Source organism: Myotis brandtii, unplaced genomic scaffold (assembly GCF_000412655.1).
Source record: "Myotis brandtii unplaced genomic scaffold, ASM41265v1 scaffold328, whole genome shotgun sequence".
In the NCBI taxonomy this organism is placed as follows: Eukaryota; Metazoa; Chordata; class Mammalia; order Chiroptera; family Vespertilionidae; genus Myotis; species Myotis brandtii.
The window spans coordinates 2226280-2243983 of record NW_005362626.1 but is presented as its reverse complement, the minus strand read 5'-3'; the positions used below and the strand labels follow the sequence as shown (position 1 = coordinate 2243983).

General features: G+C 41.5%; 1 protein-coding gene across 2 annotated transcripts in view; it reads left to right on the top strand.

Moving 5' to 3' along the window:
- SEMA5A (sema domain, seven thrombospondin repeats (type 1 and type 1-like), transmembrane domain (TM) and short cytoplasmic domain, (semaphorin) 5A) overlaps positions 1–17704 on the top strand; it is a 312698-nt gene that overhangs the window by 274176 nt on the left and 20818 nt on the right. For both annotated transcript variants that reach the window (XM_014543536.1, XM_005871038.2), the window contains exons 16-17: positions 2764–2911; positions 16919–17144. In XM_014543536.1, coding sequence (XP_014399022.1) covers positions 2764–2911; positions 16919–17144 — 374 coding nt within the window. The remainder of the gene's footprint in view (positions 1–2763; positions 2912–16918; positions 17145–17704) is intronic.

The following is a 17704-nucleotide window of genomic DNA, read 5'->3' as shown; positions in this document are numbered from 1 at the left end:
CAAATATGTTCTTAAAATAAATGGCAATTTCCTCTTGGAACAGTTTATGTACTAACACATATGTTAGTAATCTCTGAGCAGTCGGGATGCTTTACATACTGTAACTCTACACATTTGCACGTGCTTCCTAAGGTCACATTCCTTTAATCTATTGTATCCTCAATTTTGTTTTGGCTCTTTTATCTAGAGGTCTCTTAATTAGAAGGTCCTTCTCTTCTGTGACCTAAACCCTGAGCTCTGAGAGCCAGGGCCCTGGGAGACTGTATGTGACTTCTTAAGAGAGAAATCTAATGTTTCCTCTTGCCTCAAAGGTGGAAAAGATGAAGAAGAGTGATGATTCTTAAGTTCCATTGGCTACTCTTTTATTTTTTTAAAACTATTTTGCTGATTTTTAGAGAAGGGGTGGGGGGAGATGTCAATATGAGAGCACAACATTGATCAGTTGCCTCCTGCTTTGCCTCTGAGCAGACTCTCTCTGGGTAAGAAGCTAACTGACTTGGCCTCACAAATAATACCCTTTGCCTCCTGTTTCTAAAGGCAGATGGGATGGGTGGGGAGAAAGACATAAACAGCTTGCATTGTAGTATTCTCTCTACTGGGGATTGAGCCTGCAACCTGGGTATGTGCCCCTGACCAGGCAAGCCAGCAACCTCCTGGTGTACAGGAGGATGCCCAATCAACTGAGCCACAGGGCCCATTGGCTACTCTTTTATGTGAAAATTTAGAGAACCTAAACTATTAGTGTGATTGGTTCTGCACTTCTGGAGGCTTTTTTCTGCCAGGACCTGCCAACTCTCTCTCCTGGGAAGTAAGCATTCCTCCCATTTTCACTTGAGAAGCTGCCTTTTGACTCTACCATGTGGTGTTTTTTCTGTACATTCACACAGTTGCAGTAACTTATTCCCACTACACCAAACCCCATGTGTATCCCTTCCTCTACTCCTTCCACGACCATCATGTTTGTCAGACTTGGACTAGCTCTCTCTTCAGTTATTACAATCTAGATTCTCCTGGCTGGTACTTGCTCCATCAGCTCTTCCTGCTGGTGGCCTCACTTCTCCTGTCTTTGTAGACCAGACCCCACCCTCAAGCTTAGAGAACTCCTCAAATTTGGGGAGCTCCAGGGGGAAGAGCCACCAAACCCTGGGGACCATTGTCTACTCTAACTTGGATGGTACTCTTTTGTCTCTGGAGTTCTGTGGGGTTTTATTAGTTCCTTATAAAGTTCAACTTTGTCATCTTTTTCTGTTCTTAGTGACCTCGCTTACTTCACTCTTCCCATTTCTACTTTCCATTGTTTTCTAGAATGTCAGTCGATGCTCCGTGTGCCTCATCTCATTGACTCCCTTCAGCTGGGCCTGACTTTTTATCTTTCATCACTACCTGTTCCCCAAGCCTTCATATTCTCTGTTGCATTTTCTTGGTTTGATGAAGAAACTGTTGAATCTTACCAGTATTAGCTATCAGGAAATTACGCTGCCTAAATCACTTTCCCTGGTTTCTGGAAACCAGCTATCATTTGCTCCTGTTTTCCACGCATTGAGATAGAGGGTTGTGTGTCCTGAGCATCCTGGGCTGTGTCCATCTCCCGGTATTCATCTCAGGCTGTAAACATCTGTGACAGGGAAGCACTCTCTATAATGGCCTTTGCATAGTGCCCTGCAAGATTACGTATTTATTAGTCATGATGACATTAAAGGTAACTGACTTAGCCTCACAAATAGGACCCTCTGCCTCCTGTTTCTAAAGGTGATGCCATGGGTAGGGAGGAAGACAGAAACATCTTGCATCCTAGTCTTCTCTAGGAGCCACATTTGTGCTTAGTGGGTGAACTATTGGTTTAAATAGCCATTTAAATGGCCAGATGTGTCTCACTAAATTTGGCTGTGTTAAGAGTAGCATCTTCCTCCCTATGAGTTGTACCGTGTAGAACGCCAGGCTGTTTCTTGGTTTTTGTTTGTCTATTTGTTTCTCTCACGTCACATCATTCCACTTATACTTTCAAAGAATGAGGAGAAATTTGACTCATATACAGCTTAAGAAGCCCTTGCATATTTGGCTAAAAATTGGCAACATGTATATATATGTAGAAGTATAGAAGGATATTCACCCATAAAAATAAGACTAGTATTTGTAAGTAGTAATTCAGTTCTTTTTAGATAACCAGTAGTCTTTTAAATTAAGGTTGGACATGATTCTGGGAGTCTGCAAATAAATTTTAAAATGCAGTAACCTAAGCAGTATATGACATGAAGCTTTATGCTAAAATCTGGCTTTAACTTTTCTTTAACTTATTATATTAATAGGATGATGAGCCTTATTTAATTCAGGGATGAGAAATGAAATCCAAATACACTTTTGCTGACTTTGTATTCATAACCTGCTTTATCTTTCAATGTTTATGTTTAGAAGATAAATGCCCTACCTAGGTATTTTCTATATGTTCTCATTTTTGGGTGTCTATTTGAAGGGTTTTGTTTTGTTTGTTTCTCCTTTAATTGGCTGCACAGGAAGATCCATTCTGCATTGTGAGTTTAGCATTTTCTTCATTGTCTCCCGTGCATCCCATTGTCCGTGCACACACAGCATGGCCAGCGCCACATCTGCCTCCTTCACTGAGCAACCACTTCAAATACAAAAGCCCCTCCACGCTGAGCATGCCCATGTGCCCAACATCTGGTGCAGGGACGGAGCCTGGAAGGTCTGGGGCCTCACATTACACTTTTAAGCAGTTTCCTTTTCCTCTCGGTTTCTCCTTTACAGATACTGCAATGAGCATCTGCTGTGCCCCCCGCACGTGTTCTGGACGGGCTGGGGTCCTTGGGAGCGGTGCACAGCCCAGTGCGGGGGCGGCATTCAGGCTCGCCGCAGGACTTGCGAAAATGGGCCCGACTGCGCCGGCTGCAATGTGGTGAGTAGAGTCCTACTCATCCCCAGCCCTCAGCCTGGACCTGGGAGAGCAGAGTGAGCACACACTGGATGTTTTCCTACCCATGTACGCTGAGCACACAAGATACACTGCAAGCACTCAGTGCCCTGCAAACAATAGATGCTCTACAAACACATGTGTAAACATGAGCTATTCTGCATGCACTAGGTTATCTGTACACACTGCATGCTCTGTGGGTACTAAGTGCTCTGCAAACATGACATGACTAGACAGTGTACACTTGGTACACACTGGATGCTCTGCAGGTGTCAGGTGCTCTTACTCACTAGATAGTCTGCAAATGTTAGATTCTCAATAGACACTAGATGTTCCGTAAACATTGAATGCTCTGTACACATGACGTGTCCAGGCACTGGGAGCTCTGCACACACTAGATGCTGTGAATCAGACGGGTTTCTCTGGTTAATGAGAATGTTTGCAGGAAATACTGGAAATTCAGCTTTTGCATTAAATATTCTCACATTTATGAATTTTCAGTTCCCGTTTCTGAGCTATGACAGCAACTTCAGCCTGCTTCATTCTGGTCCATATATCTGGTTTGGGGACACGGGGTAAGGTCTCTACATTGAGCCACAGTGAGGTATGGAATGCAGGATGAACCCCAGACACTGAGGACTGAGAGACTTTCTGGGATCATTGTCAGAGCACAAAAGCACCAATTCAGAGGGAATAAAAGACAACTTGTGGTTTTGTTTTTCTTCTGCCTTCAGAAGTCATATTTCTTTTAACACTTTAAACTCTCAAATAAAATTCCTCCTGTGCGAGTACCTCCCCCAAGGCCCGTTGCTGCTCCTCCTGTGCCATCTGTCAGGGTGAGTGGGCCATGGAGGCTGCTGGGCTTACACCTCATTCATCTTCCCCTGGTGCTGGCCTCTCGCCCAGGCTCCTTGCATGGGCTACTCCTTGAGGTGTGTGCTTTCTCCTTTCCTTCCCGCCTATGGAAGCTGCCTCTCAAATGCCACTTCACAACTGATAATCAAAGGCATGCTCTTTCTTAATTGCTATGCCTAGTGGTTTTGATCTCAAATTTTTATGTAATCCATTACCAGGAAAGTTCAACAAAGGACTTTGATCTTCATGAAGGTCACAGTCTGAACTCTTCCCCTGCACTGAGCTTGTAAAATGCATGCACTTGTATTTCCAAGTTCTGCAAGGGAAAGGATCAGCCTCCCTAACTGAACCTTGATATTGCACCTTCATGCGTGTGGGAACGCAAAATTTGCTTTCTTTTTGTTATATCTCAGCGAAGAGCTTGCAGTTATGAAAGATGGTCAGAGTAAAAATGTCACATTTTGTTAAAAGAAGCTGGATTATTTTGAAAGACTTCATATCAGTTCACAAAATCACGTGGTAGCCACAAAAGTGTAAGTTTTCTGAAATTTAGCACTGAAAATTTGGTGATCAAGTTTAAAGAATGATGCATGATGCAGAGGGAGAGAAAAGGAAAATGATGGATTGTAGGAATTAATCCATCAAAAGCCTGTCTCTAGAACATGTAAATTATTTACAATATCGGAAATTGCAATTGATATGGACGTCTGGAGGATTTCACAAAAATGTTTCATTTATAGAGTTTTAAGAGTCTGTTGCACAGATTTCTGTGGCTCCACAAACTAATCAGGCTTATTTCTGCCTATAATAATTCAAACACAGTCATTGCAGAGTTAATTGAAAGGAGAAGCTGTCGTGAATAGAGGTTCTCTGCTACAAAAGACTTAAGTGAGACACGTAGAGAGATTTTTACTTTACCATTTACCAATAATGTCCCCGATAAAGCTTTTCCTATACCTGACATTAAAATACCTAAATGTATTTAGGCAAACACAGAAACAGTATTCTTACTTATAGCAATTTCCACTAAATGGCCATGAGTTTTAAAATCTTTTGTAGGTCTACATTGATGTATACACCGAACAAATTGATTTTTTAAAGGCATAACAAATACCCATTTGCCATTATTTAAAAGAGGGAACCCTAGGTCTCTATAAATTATGCCAGATTTTTAACTGCTACAAAATAATTAAATATGGCTTTCTAAATGTAAAGCCTTAGTAGACTTCCTCCAAACACAGTCAAAGAATATTCTTTTCCAAATGCATCTTCCATCTTTGATTTATATCCCTGAAGACACTATTGGGCTAATCATGGATTATCTATCCATAAAGAACACTCCTTGAATCATCTAGTCGATTTGATGTCCCTGCTAAATTGGGCACTTATTTTGGTCAATTTCTGTAGCTCATCTTGTCTGCTTCTAGTTGCACTGGGCACTTGCCACTGTAATTAAAAAGAAGGCTCTCTTAATTTTTAAAAAGCAATTTGTTTATCCAGCCAAGTTGGCTTTTACATGATGTGCTAAGATGCGGTCCCTCTCATTGGAAGACAAGTGCTTCCTGTCGGGGGGAAAGAGGGAGTTTGCAGCATCAAGATTGAGCTCTTGCATTGATTTGCATCTTTGGGCTCTTCCATCTCCCATCCAATTTTTAAAAAGCCTGTTTCAGTCCAGCACCACACTGCACAGGCTGGAGTTATGTTTCCAGGAAACATTTTCGTGCATTATAGCAGCTTGGGCTGTGACTGCTTGAGAACATCCTGCCACTCGGCCATCCCAAGCGGAGACCTGTGGCTGTACACTGATAGTAACTCTGCTCAGCCAGCTTACAGAGAAGGTGGAGAGAAGCAGGGGTCTGACCCATTTTAAGTTCCATGTTAGAGAAGCCAGCATTGCATCAGCTCAAGAACCCTCTCTAAAATCAAGGTAATATGCAAGCAAACAAAACCTGGTGAGACATCCCTTTAAGAAAGGCTTTGTCATTGACTTAACTGATTGTGCTTCTTGTGGTGTGGCCTGCCTTTGGTTTACTCGGGCTTGCAAGGCCTGCATACATCACACTCTGAAAAGATGTTTGCCTGAGCTCACACTCATATAACCAGAATCTGAGCATATTGATTTTTTACCCATTTCACTCCATCATTGTTTAATAAATATTAAGATTAAGCTTCTAGCCCCTGATGGGTTCTGTGGAGAGCAGGGTGAATAAGGGAATCACAGTGCCTGCTTAGAACTTTGGACAGGGACTATCTGTGTGTCAGTTTGTTCAATGCCTATTTTTATTTGTGATGCTGTTTTTCACAATATATTTAATACCAATCTCCATGTAGCAAGGAGGGGCATGCTATAGAATTAGTTCACATGTATGCAAGTGCAGCCAGAGGATTTTCAAGTGAGTTTTGATCACATTATACTTGTCTTTTAGTTTGGCTCATGGCAGGCAGTTCTTCCTTTTGAAGAAGTAATCTAAGTGTTTAATTATATGAACAATATGTTTTAATTAGTGTTTTACTTAAGATTTGCATTTCACATTTTATTATCTCATCGAAGTGGAATTTCTGAACATGTATAATTTCAGTTGTTAAAACAATTCACGCACATAATAATTTTCAAAGCAACTTGTAATTAAGTAAAGGGGAAAGTGACAGATGTTAGAGGATGAAAAAATGGTTTCAAAACATTGATTATTTTCACAGATACCATTATTTCTTTCTTCTCAAGTGTTATCCTCTTAGTAATCTTGGAGCCTTCGAAGAACTTTAGCCTACTTCAGATCTCTTCTATGTGAATCTTAGAATAATAGCAGCTAGTGCTACATGTAGATATTATAATCTTTCTAAATGGAAACACAATGCTACATTAAAAGCCTTCTACATTTGTCGGAAAAGAATAAAAGCCTAATTATTTTGCTCTGTGGTTGGATGATCTGCCCCCAATGCAGACATTCTTAGAACAGCTGTCTCTTCATTTCACTCCACAGCATGCTTTTTTTTTTTCTAGATCTCTTTGACGTACAGAATCTCATGAGGTTCTGGTTGGAAAGAAATCATTGCAATAAAGACACTTAAAGCAGGACTTGGCTCCTACCATGTCACATTCTCGCATTACTTTATAAGCCATGCAGCGTGAGAAAGTAACATCGCACACACTCCTCTTTGGCATCTTGCTTATTTCATGATGCGAAACATTTCCCACATCTGTTATACTCCATCCTCGTCCCAGGAAACTGCCCAGTTGCAGATGATTGGAAAGCAGTCTTCCAAGGAGCTCTAGTGTCATTGTGTGGGAGAAGGAAGGGGCAGGGGCTAAAGGAAGGAAGCTGTGGGATCTACTTACAAATGGCTCAGGCTCCACATGGGAAACCAGCAGCACAGGGACCCGTGCCTCTCAACAGGGAGTGAGGCAGAAATAGAGGGGCAGCCAGATGGAGCTCAGACCTCACGAGGGGCCCTCTGAGGTTCTCCAGGCAGCCTTCCTTAGGAAGTTATTTCATCGCTTTCTTTCTCTTATCCTTTCGCAACTGCTAGTACCACTGTCAGGCCTGCTACATGAGTCTTCTTTGAGGATTAATTTGTCTAATGCTTGGTGTGATCTCCTATGGTATTGTTAATTTCTATACAGTTTTACATATGGAAGAAAAGGACATTCTCCATGACCTGGTTATTGATCTGTCATCCTTTTCTTTGTAGTATTTTCAGATCATCCCATCTGTGTATTTGGTCAACCAAAAATGTTGAATACCTAGCACAAAACTGTCCTAGGCCCTTTGGAAGATACACAGATGCAGGCAATAGAACCCCTAACCACAAAGATACGACTTTCTAGCTTAAGAGAAAAAAATATAAATCAAATAACTAAGATATAAGGAAGAAGCTAGGAATGCCAGTGGAGCAATTAAGAGAAAACAGTGAGTCCATAGGAGGGAGAGGTTATCTGTGGCTGGGTCAAGGGGACCCGCATGGTGTGGCCAGGATTTGGCCACATTGAGAGGGGCATGGGAGCTTCCCTGAGAAAGGAACATGAGTGAAGAATGTGGATCAAAGGATGTGGGGGTACACACTGGGAGCTGTAAGTAGCATCATTCAGGTGACTAGAGGATGTGTAGTTATGTGACCAGACACAGATTTGGAAAGTCAGTTGCTTCATTTCAAAAGGTTTTCAGTACCAGCCTGTGGGGTGCTAAGTTAGGAAAAAGCTGAGGGATTTCGCCAGCCCCTCTAATATTCCCTGCTGTACTGGAGATCACGGCCAAGTCAATATAGCAAAGCAAAGAAATAAGAGTTGTGAGGTCAAGGATGAGAGTAAGTTCTCCCCAGGATTCCTGCCAGCTCTCTTACCCATGTCTGGAAGGTCAGAGACTGTTACTGAATGACTGGTCCTGGGAGGTAGTGTGGCATTCACACATGGCAGCGCTGGGCAATGGCGCCATGCTGGGCCCTGCAGGGGGCCTTGGGGGTGCTCAGCTGCATGAGCCTCCACCCCACATGGACCAGAGCCTCCTGACCTTTATCGGTTTGTACACCATTTACTGATTGAACAATTATTCAGTACTTATAAAGATTTTGAACACCACTGAGGAAAAGTGGACCAAAATCACACAAGAGATGGTGGCGTGTTTCTGATGTGTGGACCCCACTGGCGCCTGTTTGACTGCGGAAGCACTGGGAGGTCCGATGCTGGCGGAGCGCCTGCTGTGTGAGGACCAGCAAGTGTCCAGGGCCCAGCCAGAAAGAGAAAAATGAAGCATTGGCAGCCGCTGTCTGCACAAACCTCACGGTGTGTGAGGGAGACCCCTGTGCAAGCCAGTCATTGCAGAGCTGCATCCTTCCTCTGTGACTGCCCGGGGGCCAGGGGTGGCACCCTGGAGGAGGCAGAGTTTCCAGGGAAATTTAGGAGAAAGCTGGCAGGTTGCAGGAAAGGCAGCAGCAGCAACGACACAGAGGCCTGAAGCCACAGCATGTGACTGTGGGTCTTCAAGACTTTGTCGCGTGGCTGGGGCACAGGCCATGAGGTGGGAGGGGTTGAGACAGAGACATTGATCTGATTTTCTGAGTCATCTGGGGAGCTGAGCACTTTCTGTTTCACTCTGCCAGCAGCGTGAGCCACAGAAATGCAATTATAAGCACTGATTAGCCCAGGGTTTCTCTAGATGGGCACCATGACCCCCATTCATGATGGCCTTCTCGAGTACTATTTTGTTATAATTTTATGGAATTATGTCTCTTTTATATAATTAGGTATTAAATATTTTAAATGTATACTTAGGCTTTTAGCTGCTGGTGTTGTTCCTGCCTGCCCGGGTAAACTCCTGTTTGAACAAACCTCACGTCTACTCCCCTGACTGTAATGTTCTGCCTGATTGTGGGTAGAGTGTTTCATGGTGTAATAAAGACAAAGAAACTCTATTACTGAGGGATGGTCTAAAAGAAGAAAACTACTTTTTTTTTCATCACACTATAAGAGAAAACTTAGATGTCTGCAGTCACCCTTATATCACTTATGGCTTTATTTTATAGACTAATATTTGTAAGAAAATAAAGCAATTTAGAAATACTTGAGTCATATTTTAGAAGAGCAGGCACTTTTACTCAGCCACCTTATGGAATTTTTTGCCCAAATGAATAGAAATTGAGGCAGAGAGCAGTCAATACTCTTGCTTAAATTTTGCCATGTGTCCAGAAGAGAAAAATGAATTTTAATGTCGCCCACAGTACAGAATTCTAAGTATTTCAACTGGGATACTTTCTGTAGGCCATAAAGATGGCTTTGAATAAGAAACACCCTTACCTTGTTGAAAAAGAGAAGCGGCTTTCTAGAACATGAGCTTTGTGGATGCATTTGTTGGTTTAGATCAGTGGTCGGCAAACTGCGGCTCGGCAAACCGCGGCTTGCTAGCCACATGCAGCTCTTTGGCCTCTTGAGTGTGGCTCTTCCACAAAATACCGACTTCTGCGCATGGGCCACAAAGTTTCAATCACACTGTACGTGCGCACCCGCATGTGGTATTTTGTGGAAGAGGCACACTGAAGGGGCCAAAGAGCTGCATGTGGCTCGCGAGCCACAGTTTGCCGACCACGGGTTTAGATAATCTTAATATATGAATTACCAAGTGACTTCTATCACGTGTTCGTGTTTTCATATATAGAAGTGCATTTATATGGTGATAGTAGTGGGAAAGAAAATTTGTACCGTTAAAAAACTAAGTAATGGCCCTGGCCAGTGTGACTTACGTGGTTGAGCGTTGCCCGTGCACCAAATAGTGTCTGGTTTGATTCCCGGTCAGAGCACATGCAGGGATGCAGGCTACATCCCAGATGGGGGTTGTGCAGGGGCAGCTAATTGATGTTTCTCTCACATTTATGTCTCTCTCTCTTTCGCTCCCTTCCTCTCTGTCTAAAATCAATAAAAACCTATTAAAAAAAACAAAAACTAAGAAATGGATATAACAGCATGCTTCTGTGACCAAACTATGAATTTGGAAGAAGTTTACCCACTTCATTATTTAATCATCATTTTACATTTTAGGAATTTATAGCAGACCTAGAGGCGCGATGCACAAAATTCCTGCAAGAGTAGGCCTTCCTTCTCCCGGCTGCTGGCAGGCACCCGGGACCTGGGCTTCCCTCACAGCCCCAGCTTCATCCCGAAGGTCGTCCAGAAGGACATCCGGAAGGATGTCCGGTCTAATTAGCATATTATGCTTTTATTATTATAGATGATTTTCTAATCATATTTAAGTAGATGAAAATTCATAATATAGCTCGTCTTTAAACATTGATTTGGGTGTTCCTTTTTTTATAGGAAACTTCTAGATAAATTGTGTTATGCCATTGCCATATGTTAAGTACATTAAAACCTAGAAATGTTTAACTTATGTTTGATTCCAACATTTTGAATATTTTAATTCTACTGCATACCTCACTCATGGGAAAGCAGCCATTGAGGGTGGGAGGTGTAAGTGCAGGAAACACAGAGTTTATTCTTATATTATTATTTATTTATTATTGTATTATTTGCCATGCAAACAACGGTAAGCCTACTTTTGCCCCTCCCTGTGTTATGCTGGCAGCCAGGAACAGGGCCAGGTTCAGAAAGCAGGTGATCAAGACTTTATAAACCTTTCCTCAGGTGGCTAAGGTTGCACTAGGGCTTTTGTTTTGTTTTCTGTTAACAATGACATTCTACTATTAGGGCACAGATCATTTTACTAGAATTGGTTAGTCAGGCAACTAAATTGGTGGGCGCATCCCACCTTCAGTGCTGCGATCGAGGAAGACCATGCACCTTGGTGTGAAAGTGGTCTTTCAGACAGAGAATCCCAGGGGAGTGACTTATGAGACTGGCCACAGTGCCAGTTACTATGTCGTCTTATTGAAGGTCAAGTCCCTCAGACATCTTAACTCCCTTCACACATAGTTGGTATGGTCTGCTGGTACTTTCATGTTTCCCTTGAACTTCATGTGCTTATTTTCATCATTAATATTTAATATCCCTTGAAGAGGTATAGGTTCTTCAACAATGATTATTGAAAAATGGATAAATGACTGAGTGGATGGATGGATAGATCACATGATGCTTCCATTTTCACCTGTTGTTAATTGAAAATGTCATTTGGGCAATATTACTTTGACTTTAATTTCAAAAATATAAATGTTTAAATTAAAATATTTAGGTCAATACCCATAAGTTCTGGCAGGAAACATTTATGAGGTAATAGGAATATAATTATAAAATTTGAATTATAAAACGGGAGTCATTTATAGATCTTTTTTTAAGAGAAACATAATTTCCCACAGTAAATTGGCCCAAAGAAGAGCAAAAAGTGCAATTCCTTGTGAAAGATGTTGATAAAACACACATGTTTTTCATTTCCCAGATCCATTAAATGATGGATCCCAGCTTAGAGAGCCAAGAAAATACCCAAGAGTTCCAAATATTTCCCTACTGGTGAAACGAAATGACAGAAGGACTTTGACCTTAGCAATGAATTTTCCAAATACATCTTACACGATATCAGAATTTTCGATTAAATAAATGTTCTTACTGCTATCTTTTAGGGCATGAAATCTTAACTAATTATTTAAGGAATATGAACTGATAAAAAGCCAGTTTCATATAAACTCAGATAAGAGCAAATTTAGAAGATAATTTTCCACCAAATGATCACATTATAGAGGGAATGAAATTATATACATGGAAACTTGGATACTTATGTTACCAGTTGGACAAATCCGTTCTCCTGTGTGTAATCCTGCTAGGGTAATTATGACTTCTTATGACCATATGAATTTTTTGGGGGGGCAGAGGTTGCTATTGACCAACTTTGGAGAACTAATATTTTTGTGTTCTGTACCCCATCTTTGTTTCCAGACCTCTGTGCACACCAACAATGCCCTGAATACCAAACTCTCTGATAATCACTATAAGTGCATTATCTGATTTAACACTCCCAAATCATCATGATGTGTGTCTTTCTATGACCACCTTTCAATGAGAAATCTGAGGCACTAGATAATGGACATGAAGGGAATAGACCGCCCTGGACAGACCTGGTGGGCTACCTTGGTTATCACATAAAGTCACAAACATGGAAGTGATCAGAGAGTTTCACAGTAGAAACTTAGGAATAAGCTCAAAGGTGGAATCACTGGAGAAGAAAGACTAATGAAGTGCCAGCCCCGAGGCCTCATCCACTCCCTGGAAAGCCACCACCAGCAGCCTTGAAGGCTTATTTTAGATGACTTCCCCATTAGAACATGGACATCTCAATGGGCTAAGGACATAGAGCATATGACATGGGCTAAGGATTTTATGATCATAAGACTCCATCTTCAGTCTTTCACGTCCTGGTTAGGTTTGGCAGAAGACGGGGATCTTCCACACAACCTGGGAACCACAGGGACGCACCCTCATTTTCAGTTTTGAGTTAGTGAAGTCGATTGTAAAATCAGTCACACAACAGTAAATTGCTTTCACTTTTTGGGAGCTTGTTTGATTCCAGGTAGCATCCTCCTCGACAGCATTTACTAATATGCAATCTGCTCAGTTAGTCAATTCTGGTTTTTCAAGAAGGTCTGAGAAAAGGGCTCAAGATCAGTTCATATCATGCTTGCTTTGAGGAAACCCACTTATGTTTGTTGAACCCAAGGCCCCTCAGTCCTTCCTGACAACAGATGCTTTTTCCTGAAGCACACCATGAGCTCCCCAAAGACACGCTTTAGGAAAAGCTCTTTTATGGGATGAATAGAACACCACTTAGAGTCTGTTTATGCCCTTAAAGCAAAAGGCATATACCCAATATACTTCACGCACACATAGTGGACAGAAATCTAAAGCTTTATTGGATTTGGTGAAATTGAAACTCAAATTGATGGTCAGCATTTATATTTTGTCACAGTTCTGCATAGCTAAATTAAAACAAAATCTGCATGGACCAGGCATCTTTAATAAAGCATGAGTTCTAACAACTAACCTCAACTTGGCACATAACCTGTGGGACTCCCATCAACAACTTTCTATGTATTATTAATAGCAAGTAATGGTAATTTAAAAAATTAACTGAAATTTTCTCATAAGAAAAAATTGGAGGAATATTATAGCAGGAAGATAATGAGTTTCTGTGAAAGAAAATTCCTGCCAATGGGAGATCAGACTAAGAGGCAAAAGCAGGACATAAGAAAAATTCAACTTCATTTGAATCTTCTAATAAATTGAATCCTTGGAGTATTGGATGAAAAGCAGGGTCCCAGAATACATTCCTTTTTATATATACAAACAAATATACATTTACATCAGTATATATTAATATTCTAGTGTCATGTAACAAAATTAGCATAAATTTAATGGCTTAAAAGAATACTTTTTTTAAAAATCATCTCACAGTTCTATGGGTCACACATCTGGGCCCATGTAACTGGTTTCTCTGCTCTGTCTCATAGGCTGAAGTCAAAGTGTCCAGAGTTGCAAACTTCTCTGAAGCTCTGGGTTCTCTTGCAAGCTCTCTGATTGTTTGAAGAATTTAGTTCTTTGCAATTGTAGGGCTGAGTCCCTGTTTTCTTTAGGCTGGAGGTCACTGGAGCTCCTAAAAGTTGCCCTCAGGTGCCAGGCACGTGGCCCTCTCACAGTGTGGCAGCTAACTTCTTCCAAAGCCAGCAGGAAAATCGAGAGAATGGACATGTCCATCAACCTGAAACTTTACTTGTTCCCTATTGTCACCCCTTCCTCATGCATTGTGTCCTTCTCAGTCCCATGGAGCCGCTTCTCTGCTTTCTGATCCTACATTAGTTTTCATTTTCCATAATTTTATAGGTTACTTCTTTTTGTTGGATTCTTTCTCTCAGAATAATTATTTTCAGATTCTTCTGTGCTGTGCACATATCAACAGTTCATTTCTTTTATTGTCAAGTAGTGTTCTATTATTTGGATAGAAGATGAAGTATTTAGTTATTACCTGCTGATAGACATATGGGTTGTTTCCAGTTTTTATGAACATTCATGTACAAGGATTTGTATGGACATATACTTTCTTTCCTCTTGGCTAAATATCTATGAGGGAAATGGCTCGATCATATGATAAGTGTGTTTATAAGTTTTTAAGAAAATGTCAATAGTTTTCAAAGGGATTGTGTGATTTTACATCCCTACCAGCAGGTCAGGAGGGAGAGTTCCCGTTGCCCGGAAGCCCACCAGCACTTGACTGGCAAGTTTCTGGTTTGTTTTGTTTTGTTTTGTTTTAGCCATTCTAATATCTAATTTGTGGTGATTTACTTGTGGTTTTAGTTTACTGTTTCTAAAAATCATCTCAGCATGTCATAATTTGATATTTTAAGTGAATGCATCATATGAAACCTCAAAAAGCAGTTGAAAAGAGAAATGCCTGTGTCTCATGTTAAAATGTGTGCTATGAGGGGTTAATGAACAAAAGAACAGACTTTGTTATCAGAGGTTTCGGTCTAATGAGCCTGAATTGACCTTCTTTATCCTTGAGTGATGCCCATCGCTGGCACATGTAGCTCCTGCCATAAAGTGATGTTGAACTTATTAATAAAGACCTGTATTTTTAAAGCAAGGGTCCATAAACAGCATATGTTTTAAGTCCATTTCAGCAAGGAGCCTGGACACTGGCCCGGCCAGGTGGGCACAGAGTCAGGAAGGGGAGGACAGTGGCATATGGCATTTTCAATCGGCAGATGACAGTGCTGCACACCACCAGCCTGGGAGATCCCAGATGAGGTTTAAAGCATTCCTATCATGTGGCTTCCATTTCAAGTGAAATAGAGCGAGCTCACACGTGTCCTGTCTAGTTTCTCACACCATTGAGTTTATGGCCTGAATTGGGCTATTTTTTCATTCGGGAGGCAGCCTCCAAAAGATGCCGTGATCAAAGACGCTGTAAAGGGAGGAAAATGCAGTCATCTGTCTTCCGGTGTGTGTTGCTGTGGACAGGAGCAGCACCTTGACAGGGTGTTACATCAGAGACGCCGCGGTGATCACTTCACATACTTTCTGTTAAAAGCCTATGATGTCACCAACACAGAGAACTCCGGAGTATTGTCCCCTGTAAAAATAATAAAAAAATGAGGAATTATGAGTGAAGAAATCTAGTTAGAATAGTGACAAAATCATGACTTTAATAGACGTCCAGGTAAAGCTGATGGTGTGGACACACATGGCTACTTTCTGTCGTATTGGAAATTCACTAACAAACTATTAAAGATATTAAAAGGGTATTTTTTCTAACCAGAAACCCACAAAGACAGTTCTTACTGTGTCTGACTACATGACAGGGCTGAAGTAATGACATGCTCATAGACACGAAACAACTACCCCCCCCCCAAAACAGATGAGCCCTTAACTCGGATTGGAAGGGAACTGCACCAAAGACAGAAATCGATCGTGGTTTACAGCACTCAGGTGTGGATAGTGCTCCCCTAGTGCTACGAGCAAACACTGCATTTTGACCTAACAAAGTGTAGCTTGACCATATTATGATGACAGAAGATGCGACTGCATCAGTGTTGAAGATGCAGGGAGGGAGGTTGGGGAGTTAAGAGCTAAATCCCTGTTTTCCATCGTGCACAGTGAATGGACAATGCCTGATGGAAAATTCTCGTTAGCTCTATGAGCTACCTATCAAAATGCTTAACTAAAAATTGATGGGGGAAGGATGGAACAGTTCTCCTTTTAATAATACAGCTTAGAGAGCAGTTTATCTCTTATTTTATATGTATGTTTAACATTGACAAATATCATTTTAGAAGTGTGCCCATAATTGAGTGTATTGTGTGTTGTGGATTTTGCTTCGAATGAAACATTCTTTGTTGTCAAATGGAGGAATCTCCGTGTGGTGCTCTGTCCAAAGTCAAACCCAGGACCCTTATATTTGGCCCTATTTCTGGGGATATAGAGTTTACAATTTTTGCCAAATAACTATTTTAGTGCTTCGGTTGATCTTCATAATTGTAGTCTTAAATTCCAACTCCCCAGCACTCACTGTACCAAACCTTCAGATCTCTCTGCTCAGCTCCCAGGACCTTCCAACCTGTGTGCCAGGGAGATTCCTGGTAGTGAGGGAAGGGAGGAGAAACTGACAAATGTCACAGAGGTATTAACCAGGGAAATCTGGTGAAAATTTCTTAGCGACTAAAAGTTGTTATCATTTGGATACCTACCAGTCTATCCCTTTGAATCTGTTATTCCAGAGCTTAAAATATCCATTAATCACAAACTGAACATACTATGGTTCAAAAAACAGGTAATGGTTCCATCATGTTAACTTTAATCTTTTAGATAAGACAGCTAAATTTAACATCTGAGTAATTAGCATTTTGGTCACTTATTAAGTGAAAGGAAGATGATTTATATGGAAATCATGATTTTTATTCACATACAATTATGTCCATTGTCTCATGTTCATTATTGACACAGGAGAACTTGTGCAGATCCTTTTGGAGTTGCGTTGAAAACAGAGCATTCTCCTAAATGCCTAATTTAACAAAAATGGGTTTTAAACCTTGTAGAGTGGCTGATGGGCATATTAAGATATAAAGTGTTAGAGAGCCCTGTCTTTCGATAGAGAAGCGCCTGGCTCTATTTATGCTGTGTGCTGAACACACCCCACACCTTTTCTCTCCCAGGAGTACCAGCCTTGTAATACCAACCCCTGCCCTGAGCTGAAGAAGACCACACCCTGGACACCCTGGACACCTGTCAACATCTCTGACAACGGTGGCCACTATGAGCAGCGATTTCGATACACGTGCAAAGCCCGCCTCCCTGATCCAAATTTGCTGGAAGTGGGAAGACAGAGAATTGAAATGCGGTACTGCTCCAGTGACGGAACCAGCGGCTGCTCCACGGATGGTGAGTGGGGACTCCTAGGGTCTGACCCACCTCCATGGACAGGCATGTGATCTTTTCTCTGCTTTCAGAGAAGAGCGAGGAGGTATTTTTCCTTTCAGTGACTTATGGTTTAGCAATCTTTCTAACAACACATCCCTCTAGAGCAGAACTGGCTGTATAGCAAATTGATAGTAAACAGCCTTACCATAAAAATGTAGATGGTCCTGAGAATTCAGCCTTCAAAATTACACTATGTTTATAGCAAGGCCACAGTAGTTTGTGGGACATTTATTTAGTATCAGAAAATATTACGGAAGGGTCAGTGACCTTTCCACAATTTTTTTGGTACTAAAATGTGCAATAAGCTTTTATTTTATTTATCTCAAAATTGGACAAAGAAAACAGTAATATGCGCCTGACCAGCATGGCTCAGTGGTTGAGCATCGACCTATGAATCAGGAGGCCATGGTTTGATTCCTGGTCAGGGCACATGTCCGGTTTGTGGGCTCTATTTCCAGTAGGGGGCGTGTAGGAGGCAGCCAATCAATGATTCTCTGTCATTTTTGATGTTTCTCTCTCTC